At 40.9% G+C, this 12766-nt stretch overlaps 1 protein-coding gene across 4 annotated transcripts in view; it reads right to left on the reverse strand.

Annotated features, from left to right (window-relative positions):
• The window catches only part of MEIS1 (Meis homeobox 1), a 111238-nt gene that overhangs the window by 16717 nt on the left and 81755 nt on the right, over positions 1-12766 (reverse strand). For all 4 annotated transcript variants that reach the window (XM_075035541.1, XM_075035542.1, XM_075035543.1 and 1 more), the window contains exon 9: positions 7296-7372. In XM_075035541.1, coding sequence (XP_074891642.1) covers positions 7296-7372 — 77 coding nt within the window. The remainder of the gene's footprint in view (positions 1-7295; positions 7373-12766) is intronic.

Consider the following 12766-nt stretch of genomic DNA (forward strand, 5'->3'; position numbering starts at 1 on the left):
CATTTCCCCCCAAAAAACCTCTTTATCTGCCTCCTCCAAGCATCTGCCCCCTTTGGAAAAACACCTGTGTTTTGTGCCAGAACTGTATCACTACTCCTCAAACGTGTGTGCCAAAAGCAAACCCCACACATTTAAATCACCACGCTGTATTTTTAAATGGCTTTACTGAACTAAAAAAAAAAACAAACCTGCCTAAAATTTGGTGATACGACGGTATCCGATAGCTCTAAATTCACAGCTCTTCCCCCTGTAAGCTATTTGCTCAGCTTTTCTAATAATACCTTGGCTGCCTGGCAGCTCTCCAGGGCTGTCTAAGGCAATATGCAAGCTAATCATTTTTTCTTCTGATTTCAATATTTTCTTATGAGTAACTATACAGGATTTTACCTAGTGAGTATCCTGATTGCTGTAATTTAAGAACAGAGAAATAGACTACAGATGTAATATTATTATTACAATTGGCATTCAAGGTGAAAGGCATAACAATTAGCTAAGACTTAGTGAAAACATAAATGTAAAAATCTGCTTGAGAAGACCGGCACATGGTACTTTTAGAACAGCTAATTTACTGCACATATTCTGAATTGCTCAAACGGTATAACAATTCACCCAGAGAGATCCTTTTTTAATAGTTTTCTTGGGGTTTTGGGAGGGCTTGCAGGGGGGGGGGAGGAGATTTTCATGTTGCAAACACCTACTGTCTTATTTTACTCTGGAATAACAAACAATACATATTCGTTAAACCTGAAACATATTCTTTCTTATTTCTATTTTTTCCTGCTTTCACATGTATTCCCATTAACAAAACAGTGTTTAAATAACATCTGTATACGGATTCTTGAATCACATGGAGAAGAAAAGTAAATAGTATCCAAAATCTGATGGTTAAGTTTGTATTGCTGAAGTTGAGAGGATAATTTGTGAATGTTTTAACATTTACAAGTAAATAAGTACTTGTATTTACTGTATCTGATTACTGAGAAAAGTATTTGTTATGTTCTTACACAGATTCAAATTGCATCTTGACCTTTTCTCGTTTAATCTGTTTACTGCAACAAAAGCAGTAATAGACACATCTGAAAACAAGCAGATATTTTACTCGCCTAGGACTAAAAATCCCTGCATGCAATGTGCTGTGCAAAGTGGCAAACCAAATATCTTGCCTATTTATTGTAGCCTGCGATTTGGTAGGCAGAGGGGGTGAAAATCCACCCCTGCGTACAGGAACAGCACTTGCTTTTGCTGTGCTACCTCCCTGCTGGCCTCCTCCCCCACTTACACCCTAAAAATAGTGCTTAAGTGGGACTAAAGTGGTGCACTGGTCATGTGCTGGCCTTTTGCTTGGGGTGAGTATCACCCTCAGCGAACAAAGTGAGCAAAGGTGATGTCTATGCTAGATGCCTGGCCCCATGAAGGAGCCTTTCCATCCCCTCCAAAGGGCTGACGTGGGGCTCAACACATGGGAATCACCAGCCAACATTATGACTTGGATTTGGGGCTGTTTGAGGTGTGCTTTAGATGTACCAAACCGCAGGCATGCTATGATAAAAAAAAACACAGCAGGAGAACAGGGGCTTGGGACGGTTTTCCAAAAGGTGACAGGGTGGACAGCCATGCAGCCGCCCATCCTTCCCCAGCACCTCTGCGGAGGGGTGGGCAGGGGCTTTCTGCATCTGCCCCATCTGCATCTGTCCCCATCTGCATCCCCCCGTCCACCCCATCAGCATCCCCATATCTGCATCTCCCATCTGCCCCATCAGCATCTTCCCCCATGCCCCCCATCTGCACCTCCCGACCTGCATCCTCCCCACCCGTGCCGTCTGCATCCCCCCATCTGCTCCATCTGTAACCCCGCCATCTGCAAGCCAGGCCAGGCATGACCAGGGAGCAGATGGGAAGGACACCCCTCGCAGTGGTGCTCCCCATTCATCGCTGGGTGCTGGGGAGCAATCCCCCATGAGAAGTGCAAAATCCTCCTGTCCCCACCATGCCACCCTGCCTGCCCGTGCCATGGCAAAGCACTTCGTCCCCTGCCCCATACAACTACTGCAGCAAGGCTCTACCACTATGCTTACCCACGAGCAAAGAAACGGAGGCAGGAGAAAATTTCCTGCCAGAGGGGAGTTGTGATGGGGCTAAAAGAGTAATGAAGTATTTCTGGGTGTTTATGCCCTGAGCTGGCTGTGCTACATTCAGTAAGGTGGTCTGGTCTTCCTATCACAAACCCATCTTAGATTTTTCACACCCATCTTCAGGCTGGTCTTGGAGACTTTTTAAAATTTCTTCCTCATAAAGTTTCAGCAAAAATAACTTCAGCTGTCTCCAAGAATGAGATTAGGGAAATTTACATTATTTGATTGTTTTTTCCAGTGTGTTTGGTCAGGTTTGAGTTGTTGTTTTTTTTTTTAAGCCTAGGAAATTATACACAAAATTGACATTTAAAGAAGCCAAGGTCATAAAATCAAGAACTCAAGAGTTAGGAAACTGTACTACTAGAGCTGCTTGCACCCTATTCTTTAATCTACTTACGCAAACAGTTCAGTTACCAGCTCACGGTACAGTTTTTGATAGAGCCCAATGCCTCAACCACCCCAATGATGATTATGTTCGTTGTAAGAACAAGCCACGGCACTATAATGTAGAAAAATTGGTTTCTACTGGAAATAAACTTAGTCAAAGTTGAATGAATAAGGCAGCAAATGGTAAGAAGAGCAAAGCAGTCCTGGCTGAAGCAGCTGCACACTGCACTGGAGAAGAGGATTCAGCTCTGCTGCTGCCTTGGACTGCTCAGGAGCTACCCAGTAAATCATCAAACCCAAACTTTTCACAAGCAGTTACCGATTTCTCGCATCTCTCCCCCACACCCAACACTGGATGTTGGCAATGTAAGATGCCAAGGCACTCAAAACGTGGAGTTTCCACTGAAACTTGGAGTTTCGGTGGTCGTTGGACTTAATTGTGGATAACTTGCTGTCATTTTGAGTCCCCTCACAGTCCCAGATGAACCCAAAACTGGTGGCTCTGCTAGACCTGGACCTCCCTGAGACTCACTTCTTCACCTGTGAACCAGGACAACACTATTCTCTCTCTTTGCAGGGGAACTGTAAAAATATCATGCAGACCCACCACATTGTATGCATATACAGGCAAGCGGAGGTCAGGGGAGGACTTGAGTCTCACAGCAGTAAGTGCAATAGGAAAGCCCAGCAGTAATTATTAATTCCATCTTTAAGCACGGTTTGAATAGAGCTCAACAAACAAAGCACTGAAGAATGAGGGTAAGATAAAATGTTGACTAGCTGCTCCATCATTGTCTGGTCTGTGCCCTAGATACCACAAGGGTATTTTGGAAACAGCAGAATGGAAACACCTAATAAAAGGCTGGAGCTTTAAGGATTTGAATCTTCAAACTTAATCTTTTTTTTAAGATCATTTTAATGCTGTTGTACGCAACTATTCAGAGAGATAGTCACATATAGACATGCATATATAGCGAGGTTATATAGGCACATTATTCTACAAATATACAGACATTTATCTGCGTGTACCTAGACTTTCCTAAAACATAAACAAGCATCTGACACCTAATGCAGCTGTTGATGAGAATTGCTCTCTCTTCTCCATAGAGTACCACCAGTAATTATTTACCATTAGTTCTTAACGGGAAGAGATTCAGCTGGGATGTAGTAAACAAGAAAACTGTATAGATTGTTCAATATAGGCTGGCTGGCTCTCAACTGAGGTAAGAAGTGATTGGATCACACCTCCTGGATATTTCAATCACAGTTTTTATCACCGGGGAAAAGCACTTTATTAACCTGTACTTGGTCAGGTCCCTTCCATGTCCCTATATGCAATGCTGTCAAGATCATAGAAGTGCCCCTTCTAGTTCACATTACTATGCTTCGAACCCTAAACTGCTGTGGGGTTAAACGACTAACAAGATGGAGACCTGAAGGGTTCACTTAGACTAACGACATCTTGCACTCTGCTACCTTCCTACCTGTCATAGATTTTTTTTTTTTTGCAACAGAGTAAGGGCTCCCTCTTCCCACAACAGAAACATCTGACTGTGGCAAAAAGATGGTCCTAAAAGGCAATGCTGGTGATTAGCAAGCAAAATTGTTGTGTGTGGAAAAAAAAAAGGGGGAAAAATCCTCCACGTGGATTACTTCATAACTTTAAAAAAATAAAACAACCCAAGGAAAAGGGTCAAGTTTAAACTGTGGTATTTTTAAAGATATGTGCCCTACCAGGGATACATTTTCTGGCACGTCTCACATCATCACCCCACGCCTGTGACTCCTCCACCATCAATAGGAGTTGTGTGCATCAACCCAGGGAGCCAGAACACCGGGCAGACCATATGTGAAAAGCACCATTTTTTTCATTACGGCAGAGAACTGAAGTATGCAGCTAGCACATACTGTAAAGGCATTCAAAATATGACAAAAAAAATTGTTCAAATACTTTCAATCTGCAGAAAACAAATGCTCTCTTCACTGACTGCTCTGTGGCAAACTTCTAATTCCATCCAGAAAATCCAGCATTCCCAGTCTGGGCTAACGACCATGCTACCAGACATGAGTTTATGTTTTTCATGCACATTTCATGTATTCCCACATGCTGTGTTGCTGCCAATAATTTATGACTGATCTGCACCCAGCCTGCCCTTCAGCATTTTATTTAATCTCTGCAACAGTGATTTACAATGACTCATCATTAATACAAAAATGTACATGTGTGTTAACAAGTTTGGAAGAATCTAAGGAGGAAGGCAAAATTTTTTGCAAGTCGTGCCTGAATGACTTATGAGCCCAGTGAAGAAAGGCAAAGCTAGCCAGAAACGCTATGTTAACTCTTCCCTGCAGCAAACAATTTGGGCAAGAAGAGTTTCTTCTCCTGCATACCACCTTAGAAGAAAAGGGATTCAGCACAAGGTTGGGAGAGGGTTGCCCCATACTCCCCAGGATTTGGGAGGGGATGAGTAGCTTGTTGGTCATCCCACGGCTGGATGTTACCTGAGGATGCGTGTGTGTGTGTGTGCAAACCTGCACACCCTGCCACAGCCTCACAGCCTCCTTGTTCCTTAGGATCCATTGCAAAAAGCAGGGGCTAAATTACCGTATTTTGGCATCTATGCCCACCACCTGTGATTTAAGAAAGCCCTGACTGTCTCTATAGTGTTAAATCTTTGTGGGGCTGGGGAGGGAAGGGGAATTATCTCAATATTTTATACAATTGTAACACCACGGTAGAATTACCAAACTAGCTCAAGCAGAGGAAGCCTGCCCTACATCCAGAAGACTTCAGTTATAATGTATTTTGACCTACTTTTTTTTTTTCCTTTGCACATAAGGAACTTATAAAAACACATCTGACACAAAGCCAAAGTAAAAACTCCTCAAATCCGAGGCGAGATGGGTACTGAAAAACACCCTGGAAAGTCACTTGGGATAAATTCCACCAGCTTTAGTTCAAAGCATCCCATGTTCATCATCTCGAAAAATTTCTTTGATGGCCCATCCTAAACTGACATAGCTGCCCATGTTGAATCCTACGCTCCTGGACCACTCCAAAGCAGCACACGCTTGCTCCACCCATCATTAAATAAGACCCCTGACAAACATACACAGGTTCTCAACTGGCCAAAGCGCCTATTGTTAAACTGAAGGACAACCATATAAATTAGGGTATCGCCTGGATGAAGGTTGGAGGATGTAAAGCTGAAGCAAACACTTTTTTTCTGGCTGAGCCAAAATACTGTGGGTTACATTTCCTTATAACATGTAATTAATGTTTAGTGCCTTTTATTCCTCCATTTTAAACTAAGTATCTTGGAAGCATACTTCACGTACACTAAGTATTTGGTATTTTCCTTTATTCAGTGTCTTAAAGGGCTTCAAAAAATTGATCTCCCAGAGCTGCTGCGGGGTCACAGAAATTGATAACCCTTACAAGCTATGCTTATGTGAGCCTGCCTGCGTCTCCCAGATAGTGCACTTTGTAAATTAATCCTCCAAAGGCAAATATATTGTAAGTAGCTTGTTATCTCTAAAGTACTAAATTGAAGAATACATGGGATTATATTGACAGAAATTACATTTTCTGTAATGGGGTTTAATATATCTGAAATCTCTCCCATAGGCTCCTACTCCCTCTAAGAGAGGAGGGTTTGTTAATGTAGGTGCAATGGACATCAAGACCAAATTTATTCACTAAAATGGATTAGGCCATGTAATCAGAGCTTCAGTAATATTAATCTCTGACACTTATTGAACGGAAAAAAAAAACTTTTGTCTGCAAACTGGCATTCCTCCCTCCCTTTTCCCCAGCAGGCTCGCCGTTTGCCTTGGCCATTTTCTGGGTATTACTTCAAAGAGTATAAGGTTTCCCATCATAAACACTAATCTAAAAATATTAGGACAATTAATTAGATACACTTAGTTTTACAAGGTATTAGATTGCAACACACTTCAAATATGACACTTGTTCTGGGATAGTGGGAGAAACCTGCATTTCGATGCAGTAACAAAGGCTAATAAATCAAAATTTTTTTTTAAGGGTTCACTGTTGTGTTTTTATACTTAAATCACATGTAATTTTCACTGGTTGTCTCCATCACGTCCCAGACAGTTAGCAACCCAAAATCCACTGCAGAAACAGCACAGATCCCGATTTCTTTCAAAAAAATCACTACTACAACAGATCAGGTACTCCAGCAACCCTGAGCTGGAAGAAATAAATAAAATTGTTCCACACCATACTTCAGCAGCAAAGAGCCAGATTGTCCTCAAAGTTTATTCAAGCTTTCAAAAACTGGACTTTAAAACAAACCGGTAAAGAGATAGAAGGATGTCAGTCAAAAAGAAAAACCTCACTAACAACATTTTAAAAAGCATGACAGCATCCCAAAAGAACAATAAGCTCTGCAGAAATGGGGCCAACTGCCACTTTTTTCAACCAACATCTCAACCTCTTCCAAGACAAAAGTTCTCAAAATGGATGTGGCTTCCTGTTGAAGAAGACACATTCTCAGCCAGAAGGAGGACTGGTACTCAAATGCGAATACACTGAAATCTGCTGAAGCAATGGGAAAATAAATAGAGCTTGTTTTCTGCGGTAGCAAACCTCCTAGTTCCCATAACTGAAACCTCACCTGGTTATATCCCTTTTGCATCAATAAACTGTTGGCAGGGGGGCAGCAGACAAGGGCAAGGTGTGTCCTCAAAAATGCAAAGCGTTAGCCGGAGGCTGCCAGCGGCCGTATAGAAACACTAAGGAAAATTACTTACCAATTGTTCACTTGAAGTATAGTGAGCCCTGTGTCTTGTGCCAACTGCTTTTTCTGTTCTTCTGAAGGGTAAGGGTGCTATAAGACACCAAAATAAATATATACATTTAAAACAATGCTTTTTTTGCCTACTTTTTATTTTAAATTAAAAAAAAAAACAAACAAAAAAAACCCCAGAAGCGTGACATCTATTATCAAAAGGTGAAAATGCTGAGGTGTGTCACTCTTTTATAATTATTAATGGGCTACTACATCACTTAATTAATGGCAGTAAAAGACAAGCCAATTATAAAGATTAGTGAAGTGGAGAAATAACTGCTTAGGATACTGGCAGTACCTTGATACTCAAGAAGGATATTTGTTGCATTAGCTGAAAGTTTTCGCACTTGTCTCGAATGACCGATTTGAGTCAAATCACCTTTTTTTTTTTCTGTATTTCATAGAACAATAAAGAACGTGATAAAGCACTTCTCTGTAAAATTAAAACACGATGATGTTTTCTGAGACAGTGAAAACAAATCTTGTCCGTGCCCCCAAATAATTTGCAAATAAGAACAGCATCCTGGACATAAACAAACGCCTGGGTTTTGAACACAAGCCAATGCAGGGTCAATGATCAGCACATTTTTGCCTGACATTAACATAGCTGTGCTGCACTAATCCTAAGAGACAGAAAATAAATAATGGTTTAATTGAAGATAATGTTAAAATTCAATCCTAAGTTAAGTTTCTTGTGAGAACTTGATTGCTTTCTCAGAAAATTTGCTTCTGCATGAATACAGATTGCTTAATAAATCTACAGCAAAAACCACATCCAAGTTTGAAAATTAGAAATATCATTTCTGTCCTTTCCCTCCATGTAAAAATGTTACTGTCCTTAAAGGAAATGGCCAAATATTGCAAATGCAACAATTCCCAGGAAAAAACATATTTCGCGGATCCAGCTCCTAACCCGGACACCCAAGTCTCAGTACACACCAGATTCAGACCTGGTCTGCTGCAAGGTACTTAATAACATTTCAATAAAGATAATTTGATATACCTGGTTAGACCTATCCCAACTTCCCATATAGCAGCTGGTTGTCACAAAGTATTTGCTGTTATACAGACATCTCTTCCCCCCCCCCCCCCCCAAACATTCCCATATCCTTTGGATGTATTCTTTGGCATAATATTACATGAGATGTAAACTGAAACCTTGTAAAGCGTAAGAATTTAAAACCTCATAAAATTCTGCAATCTTATTGGTACTGTAACTATTTAGCAGATTTTATATATTCTTGTAAACAGCATAATCTGACATCTAATGGCTATGTTACATGCCTGCATCACTTCACTTTACTAAACAGGAATTTTTGTTGTAACTCTGGCAACTTCCCTTTGCCCAGTGTGTCCATTTCAAAGCCCACTGCCATGGCCATTGGCTCCAAAAGATACAGGTTTTTTCACACAAAAATGGCAGGGAAGTTCCCATTCTTTTAAAAACACTGTTTTCTTGACAGTAAGCCCACAGATAACCTGCACAGCTGTAAACTACCCCCTATATTTTCTGCAGGCAATGAAACAGCTCCAGAATGGCAAAGTGGAAGACACAGGGAAGGCAATTTTACTTCTTTTTTATGGGTAATTTGCATTTTACACGTGCAAAAATATAGCATGAATTTTATCATCTGCCTTATATACACATTCATCCACAAAAAACAGTCATACTTGACTTATGTCCATCTATCTGAACATAACATTTTGCTTCTCTTCAAAAAAAAACCCTACAGTGATGATTTGTAACATTTTCATCTCTACAGCTTACTTACTATTTCATTACTTTGCTATCAAGCGAGGACAAAATTATTCTTTTTCTTTTCTTATTTCCCTTTGCCACCTTACATGTGATCTAATTTTAAGTAATTGAACAAACTGTGTCTAATTTCATGCAGCAAGCAATAATTACTAGACAGCCTCTAGCTATTGGAATTGAGAACTCTTGTCACCATTAAGCAATTTTCAATTGTTCTGGACTTTTTTCCAAATAGACAAGACTGGATAAAATTAGCCATCAGAATAATACAGGCACTGTAAAAATAATTGCTTTAAAAGTCCCAAATCCCAAATTCCTCAAATTGTGGTATGTTTAAGGTCATCTGATATTTTTTTTTCCATATCTTAGCACAGCATAAACTTTTAATTTCATGATAAATCTATAATTGCCATAATCACATGACAGCCTGGGACTTCATGTAGCTAATCCCTCTTAGCTAAAGGTTCACAATGCAGCAGCCTTTTTAACTATGATTCGGTGTGGTTTAAAATAATCTTAAGTGCTGGGCATCCTTATTATATAAGCTTTCTGTGGATCGTACGAATTGTTCCTTTGTAGGCTGAAAAAAAAAAAAAAAAGACTTGACAAAGAATCAGCATGCCACAGGCTAGGTTGCTATAAAAACATTCAAAGCCTTGTTGCATTCCCACCCACAGGGCTAGGAAGGCCTGTGCTACAGGCAAAGGCAGACATCACACTGCAACAGAGAAACAGGGAAACCCTGAGAACTGCCATTTTATGAGGAAATAGGAAATTCAGTAGAAACTGTTGCTGTTTGTCTTTATTTCACCTGTGCAAGAATGACAGGTGCCTTCCAAAAGCTTTCTAATGTTGTTTAAAGGGATAAAGACACATGCACAGAGATATGTGTGTATATATTTGTGTATATATGTATATTATATTTGCATGTATATGTACAAAATATATATATATAAATATATAAAAAGATATATATATATCTTAGTCATATGGTTTAGTTTCAGGTAGTCCTGTGAGGAGCAGGGAGTTGGACTTGATGATTCTTATGGGTCCCTTCCAACTTGAGATATTCTATGCGTCTATGAAATATATAAATATATACATATAAAAATATATATGGAAGTGTGTGTCTAAAAACACTGCATGGACTCCAGTTGGCAAGTCCACCTATCACTCTGGATCACTTTGGGATATCAAAGCAAATTGTACCACTGTTCAATAAACAGTGACTTGAGACCTTTACTTTGTTGTGTACATTAGCTCCTACCATTATCTCTTAAAAGCTTAATTATTTGCAAACAATTGATCAAGATGGGAATTGGAGAAAAGAGACGCTGGACCACCGGGAGAGCTGCAATGCATTAGGAGAGCAAACAGAATTACCTTTAGGTCTTATAATCAGAATTAACGATTGGGACCGTATGCAGGGCAGCGCGAGAAGCTGTAACACTCTTGCTGGAGTGTTTTCCATTTGATCTGCATTAACACCTCGAGTGAAAGCCATAAAACAGCGATTACAGATGGGAAGGCTGACCCTCCTTCCCAGAACCAGCTCAGCTTGTGTGTACTGGAACACTGCAGACAGGCTTTCTTGCCAAGGCCAGAGGAAAAGGGCAAATCCAAGGGGGAAAAAATGTAGGAAGCAGGCAGGTTGAAAAAAAACCCCCGCATTTAAAAGAATAAGGCTGACAACAGATAAGGACTCTGAATCAGGCTCCGGTATTTTCTGATCATGCCTGCTGCTGCTACAGCACTACAGAGCAGCATCCACCAAATGGTATGAGACCTAGTGCTTTTCCCTTCCCATAAATCTAGCACTGAAATGCAGATTGTTTGGCACCATTAATGTGTTTTTGAGGCTCTGTGGTGTTACTTTTAATAATGACTTAGTACAGAAAGTGATTGCTTAATAACACCATCAAAGTCTGCATGCAAATGAAAATTATCCCTGGGGGATTTGCCCAGGGTAATATGAACAGTTAAGGAACATTGGAAAAGGTAAAAATAACTATGCAAAATATGAGTCAGAGCAGTCATTTTAGCAGTAACAAAGAAATGAAAGTGACAGAGAGAAAAATGCAACTTTCCATCATATTCTCTCATCACTGTTTTATGAATGGTATTTAGAGAGCAGCAGTGTTAATAAAAGCCCCCTTTTAATGTAGCCGAGATAATTTTTAGCAAAACAAACAATAAGACTTTTTTTTTTTAACCACCTTTGACTACAGCCGGTGGGTAAAGTCTCCAGTAGATACAGATGGAAAGTGTCCAAGTTTGTCCCTTAATGATACCCACTGTCCAAATGAACTCCTTTCCTAAAATTTTCCACCCCAGGCTGCAAACGCTGGATGCCAGGACAGCGATAGACTTTATCTTATCTGTAACCCAGTACCAATAACACTCCCTCCCTCTCTGCCTTGCTCACCGTAGCAGCGCATCGTAATGGTGGCAGAGAAATATGAAAATAATCCTGCCCAGAGTTTACTGCTGAGATAATGGGAGGCAAACCCACCCCTTCTCACCCCCAGATTACTAATTCCTCGTGGCACCAAACTGCCTCGACACCGACACTGCCAACCAGCCCTACCACAGTACAGAGGCAGAAGCAATCCCCAGGCAAAAGGTTGCACGTTACATTATAAGGATGTTGTGGCAACCGTCCAACGTCGCCCTTATCATGGCAGCGCCGTCGCTTGGCTAACCACGCCGGGAGAACCATTTCGGAAGTCCTTTTATCCCCTTCCTCCAGCCCTCTGTCTCCTTCAGAGCTCAGCATAATGCACCAAGGCAAGATGACCTTGAGCTAAACTCTGGTAGGTGATGGAGAGAAACTAACCCCCCAAAATTTATGTCCTCAGGAATGGCTATTAACTGTTTTCTAACCTCAAAATAAAAAAACCTCAACACTGTGATTTTCTTGTTTCTGAAGAGTAACCCAGCCTACACCTAACAAAGTAACAAGAATAAAACCCAAGGTTCAGCCCTCCAGTGACAAACTGCGTATCGGTTTTAAGCCTAACTCTAAATCTTTGCTTTACCCAAGCTTGTCCAGGGTTAGCTAAGGCAGCGGTGCAGCTGTTTGGGTCTTTCCCCTTCCCCTACCTCCTCCTGGTTTGCATTTGAACTGTTTACATTACTGATCAAGTTGATCTACGAGAAATTATTATTTTCTTTAAATATCCGTAATGCTTTCCTATTGTCTCTCAGCTTTATGAATTAGTTTTACTGTTGCAGTGAATGCTTTTTTTTGTCTCCTGACTGCACATTATCAAAGGGACACTTTGTGCCTGCCATTTGCATTACAAAAGCGGTGCATGGTGTAGTCTAAGAACAGAGCTTGAATTTATAGCGGTCGAGTCCTGGACCCTCACACATGCTGCTTCCAAAAGAATAACGGGGGTTCCTTGCATCTGCAAAGTAGCCAAAAAATGGTTGGATCGCTATCTGTAAAGTCACAAGATTGCAACCTGCTTCCTACATTGGCCACCGCCGCATTTAGGGGGAGCGATAAAGAGAATGTGTTGAGTCCCCTTGCCTATTTTGCAGGCTGTGTGGATCGGTTTATAGACCATCCCTGTGACCTGCTTTATATTCAGGCGAGGCTGTAAAAAGTTGCCAAGTTGAGGTGACCTGCTGGCAGGGGGGCAGGAATCAACTCGGAAGCTGCAGGCTCAATC

Source organism: Buteo buteo, chromosome 9, assembly GCF_964188355.1.
Source record: "Buteo buteo chromosome 9, bButBut1.hap1.1, whole genome shotgun sequence".
In the NCBI taxonomy this organism is placed as follows: domain Eukaryota; kingdom Metazoa; phylum Chordata; class Aves; order Accipitriformes; family Accipitridae; genus Buteo; species Buteo buteo.